Below are 20453 nucleotides of genomic sequence, written 5' to 3' on the forward strand. Positions count from 1 at the left end.
CACACAAGTAACCTTCCAATGCGTCAACATATTGATATTGTCAAATATGAACTAGTGAAATACGCCCAGTTTCCTTCACCTTTGCGTTAGGCGCTGTAACATTAAGGCATACAATACATTGTTTTATTTACTAGCCTTGTTGTCGGACATATTCAGATCATAAGCAATGTCGTGAATATTTGGATATAATTTATGTGTTTTCTCTGTAAACTAGGCATAGTCAAATGTGTGTTGGTATCAATATATTCATTTCTATAAATTTTTATAATGTTATTTATATTTCTAACCCTTTTCAAGACTTTCTGTCTCAGAGTAATCTGTTGAAATACTGGTCTTTTGGGATTTTCAGAATCCCCCTTTCTCCTGAGTTTGAGGGAAATAAGAACCCACAGATATGCGCCTTTGGTCCGATTGAGTTCTTTCTCTCTCATTTATTTTAATTTTTATCCTATCAAGTGACAGGGAAGGGGTTTTCCACCGAAATAGAGAAGTTCTTTAGAGAGGTCGGCATACGTGACTTTGAACTTGGATCAGCTCCTGCGTGTCCCGCGGTGCAGAGAGAAATTGGAAGAATGGCAGAGAACGCTCCGGCTGCTCCCGCTTTGGGGCTGAGAGAGGGACAGGATTCACAAAGTTTTCAGACGTCCTACTCCCGGTCCCATTATTGACCGCTTTTTTAGAGTATTTGGGAGCCGAGAAGGACAAGAGAAAATACGATGTGTCTTGGAGCAGGAGGACTTGTGGGACTTGAATTCAATGGAAGTGTAAGTAAACTTCCTTTCACTTTAGTGAATACAGCGCAGCTGTTGTTGGATCCGGTTGATTTTGAACGCAATCCATACAGTACGCGCTTTGGACGAAAATACTCACTATAGTAGCAAACCTTGTGAGCTGGCCATGTTTTTGCAGACATGAACAGCCGGCGAGGTTTCTTGTTCTGATTGAGTGTGACTTTATGGTAGGCTATGGCAATTGAAGACCATTCGGCTTTTGGGTGAAGGCTATTTGTTATATAGAGATCTGTTTTCTTTATTAGCCCATTGCGTTGTAATATGAAGCTCTGTTGTCACCAAACTCACCCACGTGTAGGGGTAATGTTCACCAAATTATGACTAATCCGAAATTGTGTGTGTAGGCCTATGCAATATGTTTTGCATTAGGGCTATCTATAGTTAAACTCATCTAATGCATTTCGTTTTTTGCTTCTGCAGGAGAGAAAACGTTCAAACATAGGCTCGTGCGGTTGATTGCAGCTAAAATAAACAAAAGTCATATTTTGCAGCCAAGGCAAGACTGACAAACTGTACAAGATATCTAAGCAAAATGGACAAACCACCGACCCAACTCTCTATGAAAACAAGGCAAATGTAAACCTCGGGTGCGTGGCGGTGTAATACTTGGAACAAATGTACGTAGGCTATTGCCTACATGAGTCTATAGCTCACTGATGGCTGTAGATGCAGAGGCTATGAACATACATCATTTTCTTTATACGGGTAAATGATCAGCAACTATTTTAAGGGAGTACTCTAGAGTCTGCAGTATAATCAGTTCTATTTCATGAAATTGTATGTTGTGTTCTGATATGCTACATTATATGCTTCTGTTTCTGCTGTATATTCCTACTTTTCTATAACAGAGTTTGTGATATGCATTTACCCATAAACGTGCGTTATTTCGCACATATAAATACTGTATTTATTTGTAAGAGAAACACGGTCAAGATATAAAATAGTGGTTTTGGCTAAATTATTGACTATCGTTTCTAATTAAATCCGCCTGTCTAATGTTGAATGAAATGTGCAGACCCCACCTTCTACCCCAAAACCCCATTCGCTAGTTCACTTACAATTATTTCTTTAACTCTATAGCTCAGGTTTTTAAACACCATTATCACACAACGTGCAATGTCGTATTGTCAATCCACCCGTTATACATCAACCTATAAAATTAAGGTTTTAAGGCTTCATATCCGATACTATTTTCTCTCCCTCTCTCTCTCTCTCTCTTCCCCTAAATGCCTCTCCTAAAAAGTAGGAGGCAATTATTAGTGGAAAATGGCGATCAGCTATTAGTCGCTAAAGCGGTATCTGCTATTGGAGGGGCACCTGGGATTGATGAGACGCAGTAGCCAATGAGACTGCGTGGAATGAATGGCCGGGCTTCAGTTAAAGGGGGCGTAAGAGGAGCTAGTGCCAGTCCACGGAGAAAGAGGGACCCTCCGCAATAAACACAGGCAAGCGAAAGAAATAAACACACAAATCGGAACAACAATCCGAGATGCTGCCAAACCCCGCTCTCTTCGTGCTAGGACAGATATTACGATAATTATTCAATTCTTCGTGTGTGTTTAAAAGCAATCAACATTCACAGTTTCCAGAGGAAAAACGCAAAGGAATCTCTTTACTTCCTTTTATGGGGATTTTTTGGTTGTTGTTAAAAGTTAACTACCAGTGAATATAGACGTGTTCGGTAAGACGAGCTGTATAGGTTTTTTTTCTTCCTATGAGTGGATCATCGCTTTGAGCTTCGCCTGATATGGTGGTTCCATGCATGGAAGTTGTAATTTCGATAACTGAATAGACAATTGAATTGTATTTTTTTCTACTTTTTTGTTATACACACAAGCTGATTCGAACGAAATTCGCTTTGAGAGACCATGTTACTGGACGCAGGTCACCAGTTCCCCGGACTGGGAGTTGGCACGTTTGCCAGGCATCACACAGCGAGCGAGATGCAGGAGAGAGACTTGAGTTTAGCACAAAATAGCTTCGTCGACTCGGCACACATGGGTGCATTTAAACTGAACCATGATCTTTCTCCAGGACAGAGCTCTGCCTTCACCTCCCAGGCGCCCGGTTACCCCGCTGGGGCTTTGGGGGCTCATGCAGCCCATGTCACCTCGTACGCGAGTTCCCCGTTCAACACCACCAGGGACTTTCTCTTTCGCAGCCGAGGCTTCGGGGAATCATCTCCGGCGAGCAGCCAACACGCTATTTTCGGCCCCACGGCGGGGTCTCTTCATCATACCCACACAGACAGCCAAGGCCACATTCTGTTCCCCGGGATTCACGACCAGCATGGGTCCCACGGATCCCCGAATGTGCTCAATGGGCAAATGCGTCTTGGACTACCGGGCGAGGTTTTTGGGCGTTCCGACCAGTACCACCAGGTCTCCAGCCCAAGGACCGACCCTTACTCGGCCGCCCAGCTCCACAACCAGTACAGCAGCATGAATATGAACATGGGGATGAACATGGGAGCTCACCATCACCACCACCACCCCGGTGCCTTCTTTCGCTACATGCGGCAGCAGTGCATCAAGCAGGAGCTCATCTGTAAATGGATCGACCCAGAGCAGCTGAGCAACCCCAAGAAGAGTTGCAACAAAACTTTCAGCACCATGCACGAGCTGGTCACGCACGTATCCGTGGAGCATGTCGGGGGACCGGAGCAGAGCAACCACATTTGCTTTTGGGAAGAGTGCCCCCGCGAGAGCAAACCGTTTAAGGCGAAATACAAACTGGTGAATCACATTCGGGTCCACACGGGTGAGAAACCCTTCCCCTGCCCCTTCCCTGGATGTGGCAAGGTCTTCGCAAGGTCGGAAAATTTGAAGATTCACAAGCGTACACATACAGGTAATTATACGATATTTATAGCATTTTACCTCTCGCATTTATTCGTTTCGCAAATGTACACTGCACATTTTAGAATTCACCATGCCAATGCGCCATGCTTTATTTCATCATAGCCAATTGTAGCCTATGGCCTGCAAAAATCGCTTTTTCTCGTCGCCAAAATGCCCCAGACGATATTCAATCAATAGTGGTATTTGTAGACTGCCAAAGTAGACATTCACATCTATGGTCAAAGTAGATTTAGATTAATATATATATATATTTCGCTATAGCCTAAAGTGTGAATTCGATTATCCAATAGTTCCTTAATCACATAGCTGGCGAGTCTGGAAAAAATTAGCGTTTACACAGTTTTGAAGAAATGAAATGTTTCGCAGCAATTTGCTAAATGATGTAATATGCTTTTGAGGTTTTGTGGTTCGTCAACTTTAAAATGGGTCAAAGGCGAGGTTAAGGCTTCTGGCTCGCAGTGCATTGCTTGCGCGGAGTAGGCTCCTGTAGCTTAAATCTCACCAACCGGTTGAATGTTTATGCCTCGCCTCTTTTTCAGAAAATATATTTTGTTATTTTATTTTGTCCACTGAGAAATAATGTTTGGCTTTTTGGTTTTTAGAAATCGTTTGGTGTGCTTACTCTTCAGGCGCATGCGAGTGTGAATGTGTGTCATGGCCCTTTTCTTTTCTCAGGCAATCCATTGATACTAGGTGCTAGACGGGCCTTTCACATTTTCACTATTTTGTGGGGGGGGGGCAGCTATGGATTTGGCCAGGTGCTAATTTCGTATTGTTTCCAATTAAATGGCGCGCCCTCTGCACCAGAAGCTATTGCCCCACGTGGGACGTTTTGATTATATACATTTAAGTCATCCTGGAGCCTAATTAAGCAATTTGGATTTCATTTTTGAAGTAGGATATTAAATAAATATTCTTAAGTAATTTTACATACTACTTACATTCAATTGCTGTGATTCAGAACAAATAGCCATAGGCCTAGATGTTTAACTATTTCTTAAAACCCACAATTTCCTGCATTTCCTGGTCCCACAAATGAAGTTAACCCTCTTTAAATTAAGTTGGTGATACAACTGAGATTTAACCGAATAGAAGGCATGTGTGAGCACCACTGCATTCACTAACTTTGACGAATAGCTATATGACTTAACCCGCTACTCGTGGTTGAATGGCCATGTTATAGAAACGCAACTCGTATGTAGGCTTTTGCTGAGGAACTGCATCTAACGTGTCTGTTTTATCCCTATTTTTATGCAGGAGAGAAGCCATTCCAGTGTGAGTTTGAAGGCTGTGACAGGCGGTTTGCCAACAGCAGTGACCGAAAGAAGCACATGCATGTCCACACGTCTGACAAACCATATCTTTGCAAAATGTGTGACAAGTCCTACACACATCCCAGCTCTCTGCGAAAACACATGAAGGTAAATGGACTTTGTCTTTCACTTTCCAGCTGATATTAACACGTAGCCTAAGGCTTGTTTACGTCTGTGTTTTGCGTGCTTAGGACATGTTTTGTCGTGGATTTGGTTTTCCTCTGTTATTTAGGCCTACACAATTACCTTCCCCATCATTCCTGAAGCACTTTGAAGTCATACTTCACAATGTCCCATCATGATATCATATACAAATAGTACCTGCACTTTTTCCAGGTCCACGAAGCGGCCCCCCCTCCAGCGTCCGACTCCTCGCCTGCAGCCAGTTCTGGGTACGAGTCATCCACACCGCCCGGCTTAATCTCCCCCACCACCGAGACCCAAAGCAACAACAATCTTTCACCCGCGTCCGCAGTCCACAACAACAACGGTCACAGCAGCCTATCGTCAAATTTCAGTGAATGGTATGTTTAGGACCGGACCGAACAGCGAATAACAGAACCATTGCTCAGAACCCCAACCAGCGCAGGAGATTCGGACACTCATGCACGGAGGAGAGCATGAATACTATGAACGCTTCAAAAGCATATGAATAGATTTAAAACCACCAGGGAAGAGAAGTCACTTACCAACAGAAGAAAATATGTAATATGTTCAAGGAGCATTCAATATATTTGTAAATAATTATTACACTCCCTCTTTCCCATTGGTTGTGATAGATTTTTGTCGTTTTGTGGTGTATAGATGTTCCTTCAATGGTAGCTATTTCTCTAACTGGACTTTTAGTGCACATTTTACGATTCAAGTTGTATAATGATGTTAAATATTGTGATCCTAAGGCAAATTGATTGTAACTATACTAAACATCTATAAACTGGAAAGAGTGCCAAAGTTAACACTTAACAGTCCACCATATTTTGCTTGTGAATGTTGGCTTATATTTTAGTTTGCTGGGCTTAACTTGTGATGTTTTGTGCTTTGCAAGTTTTAATTGTGAAATGCTATCTGGAAGATTAGACGTTGTGCCGTTGGATTTTCTGTAATTTACATCCTTTCTTTTGTAAATATCTACTGCCATATTTATCCGTTTGTAATTAAATTATGATATTTACTACAAATTAAACAATATTTATAAAGAATGTTTCTTTACTATAAATATGTACAATTATGAGCTAAACAGGGGCAGTTGTTTTGTTATGTGCTTTTGTTCAAAGTTAAAGAGGTGTTTTCTTCATTATTGTGATAAGAATTTTACTGCATACAAATATAATAAAAGTGTTGCAAGTGTTAAAAAAACATTTCCCTCTCTTGATGTCTTCATACCCAGAATAGGCACACTAAAAAATCCTGTTGTTTTTATGGTTATGGTTTTTATGGTTAATTACTGGCAAAAAACTGTGAACATTTTTACAGTAATGCACTGTTGGACCAAAATGTATTTGGAATTTATTGTAACATAGTTTACCTTTTTTTTAAACATTTTTTTACTGTAACTTAAAGGTAAGTGACTGACAGTAAATTACCATAAAAAACAACAGGATTTTACATTTTTTTAACAGTGCACTCTACTGGTGCCCGAAGCTGTTTCTTTGCCGGGTCATTTCAGATCAGCTTTTTCATATGAGACCTATTTTCAAAGCAGGCTATGCCCCACATTAGGTCAGATGCATGCATGCTAAGAGGATATGGGTTATCTGCACTATGTAAATGACATTCTGCTTCCAGTGTTGAAACAAGTATTGCTTAGGATATTGTTTCTTTATGCCCTCAGATCATTCCCAAATGTTTGGAGTTTACCTCTTAAAAACCCGTCAGCTCTATAGCTGTCTCTATGCATTAGTCATGGCCTGTAATTGATTTTTTTATGAACATGCATGGTCTACAACTCCTGCTAATGTGGCTTGCATTTTCAATATTGCGGGCTAAATTAAAATTGCAAGATTAACGCGTAGACTAGGCCGAACCAAACCATCTCGCTGGTCACAAAACAAACATTGTGGCTGAGGTTTATTTATGCATGCTAGGCCAAATTGTAAACTCAACTAAAATGTATGTCTACTTGAAAGTAAAAAGACTTTAGAGTCAGGCTACTCGAACCCGCATGTTATGCAGGCTAATTTATAACTCCACCATATAGAATCGCCCATGCATCCAAATTCAATATAATTGTTTTATTTAACACCTGGCAATGACTGGCAATTTCAATTTGAGTTTCTTTAAACGGCAGTATCTTTTAACCGTTTTGTCACAGGCTTTATGTTTGGTAGAGAGAACCCTGCACTATCGAAAACACAGTCGAAAATCCCCTCCCCCATCCCGGGCACTTGAGGGAAGACAGAGGGGTTGCGCTGTCAGAGCAGCCTTGAACTTGGACTTGACTCGGCCCTGAGCGGGGCTCGAGCCTTCTGTATGCCGAGACACTAGGCTAGAGGTGAGCATGTGTGGCCCTATAATTAATGCAATTGTATTGATCTATTTCAACCACTTGTGAACACTTTCTTAGACTGAGACTCTTGTTTTCTGGAATAGTGAGTATTTTGTATTGTTTCGGCAACACAGGTTGACAGAAGGCCTAAGCTATTTGAGACGATTTAAGTGGTTTCTGCCATCTGTAAATAAAACAGAGAGAGGGGATTCTAGGTTACAGAATATTTGGAAGGCCCGGATTATCAAAACTGCGATTAATATACGGCTCTGGTTTAACACAGCCAAATTGCATCCCTTGTATACATGGTGTGTAGACCTAAGCAAGTGATGTTTAGACATACAAAGTACCCCTGGAAAAAACAATATTCAAATAGTTGTCATATTCAATAAAACCACCGTCGACTAGAAAACGCTAAATATTTCTCTCTACTGACAAAAAACAACATTGTTTATTGTTATTACGCAATACATGGATATAGTTTAGAAAAGGAGCCGGATGCAACACGTTCTTTTCAACAGCGGGCTTGTAGCCTCGAGGTGGGTTCGTTGGAAATCTGAGCGGGTTCACATTGCGCATTTCGAGTGTTTTGTCCTGTCTTTTCTCAGTATTTGCACTCATTCATCATAGCCTAAACATGTAGGCTATTACACTTCATGTATGATGTTTTTGCCCACCCACCAATGACCATACTGGCATACAGGCTTTTGTCCGTAGAAAATGAAATATAGTGATGATACCTTAGGGAAGGGGTTGGCCACAAGACAAAAATCGAACGCCATGTCATGAGAATAACCGAGTGCGTATTGATGCAGTTGGCGAGTATCTGAGGTAGCTTCTCATTCTGAGACAATGTGAATTCTCCACACTTTTAGAAAAAAACATGTTCTGGATAGATCCATACAGAGTTCTATATGGCACCCCTAAATGTTCTATATAGAACCATTTTGTAAGGTTATTTGATCAGTACCCCGGGGGTTCTTCTTCACTGAACCAAATTGGTTCCATACAGGGTTCTAAATGGAACCAATTTCGGTTCTATATACACTGAGTGTACAAACATTAGGAACACATGCTCTTTTCATGACAGACTGACCAGGTGAAAGCTATGATTCCTTATTGATGTCACTTGTTAAATCCACGTCAATCAGTGTAGATGAATGGGTGGATACAGGTTGAATAATGATTTTTAGGCCTTGAGATAATTGAGACATGGATTGTGTATGTTGTGACAAAATATTTGAGTGCCAGGCGCACTGGTTTGAGTGTGTCAAGAACTACAACGCTGCTGGGGTTTTCACACCCAACAGTTTCCGGTGTGTATCACGAATGTTCCAACACCCAGAGAACATCCAGCCAACTTGACACGACTGTGGGAAGTATTTTAGTCAACATGGGCCAGCATCCCTGTGGAAGCTTTCAACATCTTGTAGAGTCCATTACCTTATGAATTGAGGCTGGCCTGAGGGCAAAAGGGGTGCAACTCAGTACTAGGAAGGTGGGCCAAATATTTTATACACTCAGAAACTTTTTGGTTTTATCCAAAAACCTTTTCCTCTAAGAGTGCAGGCTATACTTTCATAGATGTACCTAGAATGATCTGTGACATATAATGAAGGCTGCTTGCATAGCTCGCTTACATACCTCGGCAGTGCAACGATGTTCCTCCCTAGTTCTATACCCCATTCCAGCTCAGTTAAATCATTTATTTTAACAGAGTTTTGTGTTCAGGTGTCTTAGACATGTCTTTACATAGCCTTGATATAGTCCCCTCAAACTCAGTTCCGGGGACTGATTTAGATCTGGGACACCAAATGTGTGCAATGAATGATCAGTTAGGACAAAACACCAGCAGGCTCTGGACCTCGTAGGGTAAGAGTCGAATACCCCTGCTATAGGCCATAGAGTGAACTAATGTCCTGATTCAATATACAGTTTTTTTTATGATTCCCAAAGCTATTTCATCGATAAATTTGGAGTAGCTACTGTACCTGCTAATGCCAGTTCATGCGTGGGACAGAAGTGCGGCATTTCTCACTGGCCGGGCAGGTGCTGTGACCTCTCTCAGAGGATGATATGACCTGTGCTGAGTGGGAAAAGGTCAAAGTTCAGTCCCACGCAGCGCGTCGATGCTGCTTCCTCCGCACATGCTGCTCTGATATTGATCCACATTGGAGAAGGATGAGCTGGGAGAAAATAGGAAACTATTTTCTTTAAAGATAATTACTGTAAGATTATATTGATAGAGAAATTCAAATCAATCAAAATCTAATTTTATTTGTCATATGCTTCACAAACAACAGGTGTATGTATACTAACAGTGAAATACTTAGACTACTTCCAAACAATGCAGAGAGAAAAATATACAAATAATGGAAAAATAATAACAAGATGAATAAATACGCAATGATTAACGATAACTTGGCTATATACACGGGGTACCAGTCGATGTGCAGCGGTGCATGTTTTGATTTCTTTTTGGCGTCACTTGCCCTTGCTCTAGGCTAATCTGTAATTCGTATGAGGTGTATAGGCTTATGATGCATTTTAAACATTATTTCAACATTCAATAAACAAGTTTATTCAGAGTTTAGAGTAAACGTATTCTGGACTTGACATAAAGTATACAAATACAAATATATATAACACAATTTCTCAAAATGAAAATAGACCATTGGTAGAACATTGAGAGCAGCTGAAGTCGATATAAATCTATTGATTGAAACTAAGGTTGTATTAATATATATATATATATATATAGCGAGAGAGAGATAGAGAAAGGGGGTGGTATAGCAGATGTGGGTGAGAGAGTGTGTGTGTGTTTGCAAGGAGGAGGTAGGAGGGTGTTTGTTGCAATGGCAGAAATCCATCTAGCATGTTGGGGGCGATGAAACAACAGAACCCCATTAATTTTCAATGAAGGGAAGAGAAGTGGGCTGGGGACAATTGGGCGATGCAAGCATGGGCGAGGGAGCGTGAACTGGGGAAAGCTGAACTTTTGTCATGTACCAATCGAAGCTCAGTATAGTTTCTTGGCCCTACTGGATTGGCTGTTGATACCTAGCACTACCTAGTTTGCTTGCTTGCACGGACATGAGGGCGAGGCTAGCGTGGCTAGCCATATAGTGGATAACTGCTTTAAGTAATATGGTTATGCATTTGCTCATGCCTCTGCTCCAGTTACAGTCAAGAAGGATGGGAGGAGCAGAATGCCACTTTTAGTAAAAACACACACATGACTTTGTGGAATGGCATTAGGTTCATGATGAAAATGTATTCTGGGACATTGTTCAGTAAACGCTCATTGTGTTATAGATATGAGCATTTATCGAATCGCTTTACATAGCACTAATGAACTTAATTAGCTGTTAATCATAGCTTTGGTACTTACAGACTTAGTAGGACTACCTGTTTTTTTTACCGAAATAATTGTATTAATCATATTGAAAGAAACTGTTATCACATGTCCAATGCTACGATTTAGTCATTAATATTTCAATTGGCCTACTTTCCATAGCCCTCAAATTACCATTGAGATAGAAAATGTCAAGAAATTGGAATTATCGGGAAATATGAAACCATATATATATTTTATTTACATTTACTTTAGCCCAAATAGGCTACCCGAGTAACGCGTGTACTGTTAGACAGGCATCAAACCAAAGAAACGTCAGTCATATTTTCACACTATCCACAGGAGCTACCACCACGTCTTGGTTTGTCATATCTCTATATAGTCACGGCAATTGAGGTGCCACACACCTAGGCTTTTTTGGCCTTTGGAGCTATTTTCTAAAACACATATTCTGTAAAATGATGAACAATTTACTTAAAATGTAACATAAAAGTTGACTCATTTTGAAGTGAAATAAACTCATGACTGTGTGTGTCAATCTTTCTTGTACGCACCATGCCAACATTTCAATAGGCATATTCATATTTTTAAACCGTATTTGCATTGACCTAGCCTACTAAAATCGTACACTCAGTTGGTTTTTGGATTGAATTAGATGTCCTATTTTTTGTGAACTAATAGGCCTATATACTTATAAACCCATAGATAGGCATAACCATCAACAATGAATGCTGAGATTAGTGGATCAAACGAAATACCCACAGGCCTTTTTTTAAATTGTATTTTATTTCACCTTTATTTAACCAGAAAGGCCAGTTGAGAACAAGTTCTCATTTACAAATGCGACCTGGCCAAGATAAAGCAAAGCAGTGCGACAAAAACAACAACACAGAGTTACACGTGGGATAAACAAAAGCACAGTCAATAACACAATAGAAAAATCTATATACAGTGTGAACAAATGGAGTACCTTGTTCAAGTTCATTAACCATTTTGTCAAAAATGTACATATGCCTATAACTATGCGTTGATTCTAATAATAACAACAACCAATATGGAAAAGTAGGTATATTTTACGGCATTATGTTTTGTGATGAAGATAGATCGTGGGCTGTTTTACCTGTAAATCCTGTTGCATTTTACAATTTGTTCCTTATCGGTAGTATTTTTTAAGTAGTCTATTTAGGTAACCCAGGTACGATAATTGTTCGGGTAAAACTAATGTAAAAGCATCAGATCTTGCTTTCTTTACCATTATGTGGATTTTTTAGGACGCCTCAAAGGTATTATAGGCTTCATCTCCGCCTTTATACTTAATTTGAATGTCAATTCGTTTATAGAAAAAATGTCGATGTCAAACCGTATGAATACAACATTTAATAACTGACAAAAAAACTATTCCCATGGTTGAAATTGTTTTTAATCTTTTGAATCCACATTGTAAATTAACCCGTATATGCACAGCCATCAGATCACCTTCGACACCGTAGTAGAATAGGCCTATATGCTAGCACCACATGTGTTGTTACTAGGCTATAACACAGTATTTTCCCTCCTAGGTATAGGCAATATATTTTTTTCCTCACTTATATGAATCATAGTTTGCCTAATATAGTCCTTTACCAGTTAGCCAAATACATGCACTACAGGATGTTTGCTTTTGGTCAGCATCATATGATCCCGAGTGGCGCAGCGGTCTAAGGCACTGCATCTCAGTGCTGGTTCGAATCCAGGCTGTATCACAACCGGACTGGATTGGGAATGACAATTTGCCCAGCGTCGTCCGGGATTGGCAGGTGTAGGCTCATTGTAAATAAGAATTTGTTCTTAACTGACTTGCCTAGATAAATAAAGGTAAAAATAAATAAAATATGCTTGAGAGAATGTGGCATGGTGTGGCATTTTCAAATTTGTGACTTTGTCAAATATATCAACGTCAATACTGTTTTTGTCACTCATTAAATGCAAAAATAATTAATTTAATTGTTGAATAAATTGTCACATAATAATGCATAATTTACAAAATTGAGGTGTTAGGAACTATCGTTCTCAATTCAGAAGTCGTAAAATTAGTTAATATACTCTAATGATTATCACGTATTTAATATTTTAGTTTTTCATGTTTATTAGCAAGTGTAGAATAGCCCGTGTGTTTTCTGAGCCAGTGCACCAGAAGAGAAGGCAATCATCCAAGTCATCCTCAAGTCAACATCAGGGGTGGAGTTGCTTGTCAATTGGTGGACATGTCTCCAAGGTGAGCAAGGACATCACATGGTAGGCTATTTTGCGAGGTAACAACTCTTAAAATATATGTTTTTATCTTATGCACGCCTGTGTTCATGCTCAGTAAGATGGAGAGAGAACAAAAATACTTAACATAGTCTACATGATTGTATATTACATAAATCTTGTGCAAGGTAGTTTTGGAAGTGATAAAAAACAAGCTTGTCTATCGGGTTGTTAGTAAAAGTGTCATTGAAATCTTGTGCAGATGAAACAGTAGCATACCTTAGCTGTAAATATCCACCTTTGTAATGGACAATAAAATGGTTTGAATACTATCAATATTAATGAAGGCCTAGCTGCATTCAACATTATCAAAAGAACAAGGTCCAAAACCTGGGGGGCATTGCATGGCCTGATTTGATTTGTACTCGGGTAATAACAGTAATGATTTGGCCTACCTTTATAATTCCCTTACACTTCATGGATTACCATGACACATTCAGCATGTAATATGGAGAAAGATCGCTTCTTGACACATGCGTCAGGAGTCAATTTTCACTTAATATAATCAGCAGTAGACCGACATTGTTTGATGGGCACAAAGGCAATTATGCCATTTCATTGTTGCAATACATTTTACAGTGTTGAATTATTGAATTGTTTTCCTAATTTATTAATACAGTTGAACATGTACACTGAGTATACCAAACATTAGGAACACCTTCCTAATATTAAGTCCCCCGCTTTGGCCTCAGAACAACCTCAATTCTCCAGGGCATGGACTCTACAAGGTGTCGAAAGGGTTCCACAGAGATGCTGGCCCATATTGAGCCCAATGCTTCCCACCGTTGGGTCAAGTTGTCTGGATGTCATTTGGGAGGTGGACCATTCTTGATAGACACAGGATACTGTTGAGTATGAAAAACCCAGCAGAGTTGCAGTTCTTGACACAAACCGGTGCGCCAGTAAAGGACCTTGTGAAACCGGTGAACATACCCGTTCAAAGGCAATTGCAATAAGGCCCAAGGGGGTGGGGTATATCGATTGTTCTTACATACGACTCAATGTGGAGAGCCTGGATACAGCTCTGAACCGTGGTATATTGGCCATATACCACAAACCCCAGAGGTGCCATTTTGCTACTATAAACTGGTTTCCAATGTAATTAAATTAGTAAAAATAAATGTTTTGTCATACCTGTGGTATACAGTCTGATATACCACAGCTTTCAGCCAATCAGCATTCAGGGCTCCAACCACATGGTTTATAATTACAGTTATAATGCTATTGTCAATGGGATCAGTTGCCATTAGCTGTTGTGATTGACTATGGGCAATTTATTGTAATACTGTATTACCATGATTAAGGGTACCCTGACACCATATGTACAATACAAAAATGCTTGTCTGGTCTCTCTCAATTCAATTTCTATTTAAGGGCTGTATTGGCATGGGAAACATTGGCATGTTTATATTGGCAAGAGAAATCCAGCCGCGAGCTGCCCAGTTACGTTAGCCTACCAGACTAGCTAAATGACTTTTATGCTTGCTTCAAGAAGCAACACTGAAATATGCATGAGAGCACCAGCCGTTCAGGACGACTGTGTGATCACGCTCTCATTAGCTGATGTGAGCAAGACCTTTAAATAGGTCAACATTCACAAAACCACGGGGCCAGACAGATTACCAGGACTGGTCATGGCTCACATCAACACCATCACCCTGGAAACCCTAGACCCACTCCAAATCACTGTATCACAATTCCAGCAGGTCAGAACTTTACATACACTAAGTTGACTGTGCCTTTAAACAGCTTGGAAAATTCCAGAAAATTATGTCATGGCTTTAGAAGCTTCTGATAGGCTAATTGACATCATACGAGACAATTGGAGGTGTACCTGTGGATTTATTTCAAGGCCTACCTTCAAACTCAGTGCCTCTGCTTGACATCATGGCAAAATCAAAAGTAATCAGCCAAGACCTCCGAAAAAAATTGTAGACCTTCACAAGTCTGGTTCATCCTTGGGAGAAATTTCCAAACACCTGAAGGTACCACGTTCATCTGTACAAACAATAGTATGCAAGTATAAACATCATCGGACCACACAGACATCATAATGCTCAGTAAGGAGACGCGTTCTGTCTCCTAGAGATGAACGTACTTTGGTGAGAGAAGTGCAAATCAATCCCATGACAACAGTAAAGGACCTTGTGAATATGCTGGAGGAAACAGGTACAAAAGTATCTATGTCCACAGTACAACGAGTCCTATGTCGACATAACCTGAAAGGCCGCTCAGCAAGGAAGAAGCCGCTGCTTCAAAACCGCCATAAAAAAGCCAGACTACGGTTTACAACTGCACACGGGGACAAAGATTGTACTTTTTGGAGAAATGTCCTCTGGTCTGATGTAACAAAAATACAGCTCAGTTGGTAGAGCATGGCGCTTGTAACGATCCCCGGGACCACCCATACGTAGAATGTATGCACACATGACTGTAAGTCGCTTTGGATAAAAGCGTCTGCTAAATGGCATATATTATTATTATATTATTATAACTGCTTGGCCATAATGACCATCATTATGTTTGGAGGAAAAAGGGGACGCTTGTAAGCCGAAGAACACCATCCCATCCGTGAAGGACGGGGGTGGCAGCATCATGTTGTGGGGGGTGCTTTGCTGCAGGAGGGACTGGTGCACTCCACAAAATAGATAGCATCATAAGGAAGGAAAATCATGTGGATATATTGAAGCAACACCTCAAGACATCAGTCAGGAACTTAAAGCTTGGTCGCAAATGGGTCTTCCAAATGGCAATGACCCTAAGCATACTTCCAAAGTTGTAGCAAAATGGCTTAAGGCCAAAAAAGTCAAGGTATTGGAGTGGCCATCACAAAGCCCTGACCTCAATCCTATAGAAAATTTGTGGGCAGAACTGAAAAAGCGTGTGCGAGCAAGGAGGCCTACAAACCTGACTCATTTACACCAGCTCTGTCAGGAGCAATGGGCCAAAGTTCACCCAATTTATTGTGGGAAGCTTGTGGGACGCCACCCGAAACGTTTGACCCAAGTTAAAGCATTTAAAGGCAATGCTACCAAATACTAATTGAGTGTATGTACACTTCTGACCCACTGGGAATGTGATGAATGAAATAAAATATTAAATAAATCATTCTCTCTACTATTATTCTGACATTTCATATTCTTAAAATAAAGTTGTGATCCTAACTGACCTGAGAAAGGGAATTTTTACTCTGATTAAATGTCAGGAATTGTGAAAAACTGAGTTTAAACATATTTGGCTAAGGTGTATGTAATCTTCTGACTTCAACTGTACATACAAGTGTCTTATATCGGTTAAAAGCTTACAATAGGCTTTACAGCGAAAGCATGCCATGCGATTGTCTGAGGACCCGCGCCCCACATCAAAATACTTTTAAACCAGCATAGGCTTCGTAAAATCACAAATAACGATTAAATATTCACTTACTTTTGAAAATCTTCTTCTGATTTGCAATCCCAAGGGTCCCAGCTACAACATGCATGGTCGATTGTTATATAAAATCCTTCTTTATATACCAAAATGTCTGTGAGGGTTGGCACCATCGATGTCAGTAATCCACTCTTTCAACATGCAGAGAAAGGTTTTTAAAAAGCTACCACTAAACTTTTTTAAAACCAGTCAAAATACGTTTCTATTATACCTCAGGTACCCTAAAATTTAACTATAAAATGTATTATGGAAAGAAGTATGTTCAATGGAAAGTAAAATTAGCAAGTGCGCGCCCTCTTCGTCGCGCTCTCACACACTGATTTACAACTCTGACTCCCAGTACCAAAGCTCAAAATTCTTCCTCGTTTGGGAAGAAAAAAGCCTGAAACCTTGAACAAAGACTGTTGGCATCTAGTGGAAGCCATAGGAATTGCAATCTGGGAGCTAGAATTCCATAGGACCCATAGTTTTCCATTGAAAGAGCATGGGCTCTCAAATTTTCTTTTTCCAGGTGTTTTTTTCTCCTACCATATCAATTGTGTTATAGTCTCTTACATTATTTTAACATTTCTACAAACGTCAAAGTGTTTTCTATCCAATTATATGCATATCCTGGCTTCTTGGCCTGAGTAACAGGCAGTTTACTTTGGGCACCTCAGTTGACAAGAAGTGGAGAAAAATAGACCCTAGGAAGGCAAAAAAAATTGTCACAAACTCCAGTCACCGAAGTCATAGACTGTTCTCTCTGCTTCCGCACGGCAAGCGGTACCGGAGGGACAAGTCTAGGTCCAAAGGCTCCTTAACAGCTTCCACCTGCAAGCCATAAGACTGCTGAACTATTAATCAAATGTCCACTGGACCTTTTACATTGACACGCCCCCCCTTTGTTTTTACGCTGCTGCTTCTCGCTGTTTATTATCTATGCATAATCACTTTACCCCTACCTACATGTACAATATAACTTGAATAACCTGTACCCCCGGCAAATTGACTCGGTAATGGTAACCCCTGTATATAGCCTCATTATTTTTATTCTGTTACTTTTTATTTGAATTTTGCTGTTTTTACTTTAGGCTATTTAGTAAATATTTTCTTAACTCTTTCTTGAACAGCATTGTTTGTTAAGGGCTTGTAAAGTAAGCATTTCAAGGTAAGGTCTACACTTGTTGTATTCGGCGCATGTGACAAATAAAATGTAATTTCTCATGATTTGGTTGGGTCAAATTGTGTTGCTAACCTGGGGCTCAGTGTGGGGTCTGTTTGTGTTTGTGAACAGAGCCCCGGGACCAGCTTGCTTAGGGGACTCTCCTCCAGGTTCATCTCTCTGTAGGTGATGTCTTTATTATGGAAGGTTAGGGAATCACTTCCTTTTAGGTGGTTGTAGAATGTAACGGCTCTTTTCTGGATTTTTATAATTAGCAGGTATCGGTCTAATTCTGCTCTGCTCTGCATGCATTATTTGGTGTTTTACATTGCACACTGGGGATATTGTTGCAAAATTCTGCATGCAGAGTTTAAATTTGGTGTTTGTCCCATTTTGTGAATTCTTGGTTGGTGAGCAGACCCCAGACCTCACAACAATAAAGAGCAATGGGTTCTATAGCTGATTCAAGTATTTTTTGCCAGATCCTAATTGGTATGTCGAATTTTATGTTCCTTTTGATGACATAGAAGGCCCTTGCCTTGTTTCTCAGTTCGGTTACCTGTGGTGCTGATGTTTAGGCAGAGGTAGATATAGTTTTTTGTGTGATCTAGGGCAGTATTTGTGGTGCTGGCAATTTGACCTTATTTGGAACAACATTATTTTTTGTCTTACTGAGATGTATTGTCAGGGGTCAGGTCTGACAGAATCTGTGCAGAAGTCCTAGATGCCGCTGTAGGCCTTCCTTGGTTGGGGACTCCCTCTCCCTCTCCCTCTCCCTCTCCCTCTCCCTCTCCCTCTCCCTCTCCCTCTCCCTCTCCCTCTGTCCCTTTGACATGGCTTTTGTAGTGTTTATATGGAAGTATATGTACAGTCTGCCTTCCTGTGTAACTCAGCCCCCGTGTCCTTTCATCTTGGCTCAGCGGTTGCCTTTCTCACACAGATGAATGTGTGTCTGTGAAAGAACCGGAATGGCTGTCACTTCTCCTGGCATCATGCAGAAACAAACAAAACTCCCTACTCCTGCAAGGAAACTGGCGCAGGCGCCTCCCACCGGACACAAACACGGCAGAGTCAATCGCACAAATAGCCTCAAAAGCCAAACACTCTACCTTTCATGCAGAAAGGCCTGGCATGGCTGTCCTCTCGTGGAGGGAGAGAAATACAAAGTGAGAGAGGCGCAGAGTAAAATGGCACACTCGAGGTGGATTGAGGTGGGCTTTTTGTTGTGGGTCTTCTAGCGAAGTGCCAGGAGAAGAATTCGGACTAATCCTGCTCGCAAAACTCTGCATTTTTACACCCGCTGACTCGTTTGTGCTATAGTGCTCATTATGACTCCCAACACAACACCTTGCCAATTATGCTTCATTGCCATTATGGCAAATATGCTCTGAATATTAGGTATTTTCTGAGGGGCAGCCAGGCCCCTTCTGGACATGAGCAGGTGGGGCATCAAAGAGTATACTGTTCATCTGTCAACAGGTCAGAAATAATCGGAAGGAAAGGTTGCAGAAATGTTTAACCAAACGCCTTTGTTATTCATTGATTGGATGCTAAACAACTCAATTCAAGAGCGATACACTTACAGAAAGATTTTGATTTTTATATTCCTTAAATACCACAAGCTATTAAAGTATAGCTGAATAGTGAAAGCTATTGCTTGTTAGGTGAAGATAGTAAAGATTTTTTAGTTGTAGTTTGAGTTAGAGTTCATAGGGAAGGCCAATAGCCCTGAGACAAAATGGCAGGGGTTTATCTAATTTATCTCCCCCACTACGCTACCCCTTCAACACACACACACACACACACACACACACACACACACACACACACACACACACACACACACACACACACACACACACACACACACACACACACACACACACACACACACACACACACACACACACACACACACACACCACACAAATTTTCCAGCACCTCTAAACATGGTGTTCCACCTCAGCGTCTTTGATCTTCAAAGAGCGCAGCATTGTGCCCCCAGGAACAGGGAGCAGTGCGGTGACTTTGGCCTCTGGTTGCTCTGTGTTTAATAGGGACCAAGGGAGGTTATGATACAGACCTACCCATGGTGTTGGCCATTTTGATTTTGTTGTCTTCACTCTATTATAAAACATTCCGTTTTTTTTTGTACATTTTTTTATTTTTGTATTGTTAGGAATTATTTTGGGGTCTATTTTTACAAATACAAATTTGGTTGCTACTTCACAAATGTCACTTTGCATTTCAATCAATATAAGGAAGAAACTGATCCAAAATACAGAGAGTTGGCAAATGAACAATAGAGATATGAACTAATGATCAAATCGGAGTTGTTTGCTGTTTGGCAAGACTGCAAAAAATACCTCATTCAGGTTAGACAGAAATTTGGCGCTTGCAATGGCAACCTGTTAGATGTAATGACAATCTTATAAACATTTTTTATTTTTTATATTTACATTTACATTTTAGTCATTTAGAAGACACTCTTATCCAGAGCAACTTACATTCATCTGAAGATAGAGATCTACACATCTCAGTCATAGTAAGTACATTTTTCATCAATAAAGTAGCTATCAGCAAAGTCCGTCCTTGTAGGGGGGGGGCAGTCAAGTGTGACTATATATATATTTTTCTTCTGCTAACTGGCAATCAATCCTTCTCTTACTGTGCTTTGTTGACCCCCCCCCCCTCTGAACATTTTTGGTCAGCCTTTAGAAAAAAATAGTGTACCGTTTGGACTCGCCTGAACATTGTGTTCTCCTCCCCTGCCGTCAGCCACGTTC

At 40.5% G+C, this 20453-nt stretch overlaps 2 protein-coding genes across 5 annotated transcripts in view; one reads left to right on the forward strand and one right to left on the reverse strand.

Moving 5' to 3' along the window:
* The window catches only part of LOC127915127 (uncharacterized), a 1101500-nt gene that overhangs the window by 264874 nt on the left and 816173 nt on the right, over window positions 1-20453 (reverse strand). The window lies entirely within an intron of this gene.
* Window positions 1804-6317, forward strand: LOC118358586 (zinc finger protein ZIC 2-like). Its single transcript, XM_035736549.2, has 3 exons — window positions 1804-3641; window positions 4910-5073; window positions 5302-6317. The coding sequence occupies exons 1-3, from the start codon at window positions 2660-2662 to the stop codon at window positions 5497-5499; spliced, it is 1344 nt and encodes a 447-aa protein (XP_035592442.1). The 5' UTR covers window positions 1804-2659; the 3' UTR covers window positions 5500-6317.

The sequence above is a fragment of the Oncorhynchus keta genome, chromosome 34, assembly GCF_023373465.1.
Source record: "Oncorhynchus keta strain PuntledgeMale-10-30-2019 chromosome 34, Oket_V2, whole genome shotgun sequence".
NCBI classification, from domain to species: domain Eukaryota; kingdom Metazoa; phylum Chordata; class Actinopteri; order Salmoniformes; family Salmonidae; genus Oncorhynchus; species Oncorhynchus keta.

What these genes read in the sequence shown, in the direction of transcription:
- LOC118358586 (XM_035736549.2), top strand. Translation starts at nt 2,660, where the DNA reads ATGTTACTGGACGCAGGTCACCAGTTCCCCGGACTGGGAGTTGGCACG. An exon ending in TCACAAGCGTACACATACAG is followed by an intron (nt 3,642 to 4,909) that starts GTAATTATACGA and finishes ATTTTTATGCAG; the next exon opens with GAGAGAAGCCATTCCAGTGT. An exon ending in CTCTGCGAAAACACATGAAG is followed by an intron (nt 5,074 to 5,301) that starts GTAAATGGACTT and finishes CACTTTTTCCAG; the next exon opens with GTCCACGAAGCGGCCCCCCC.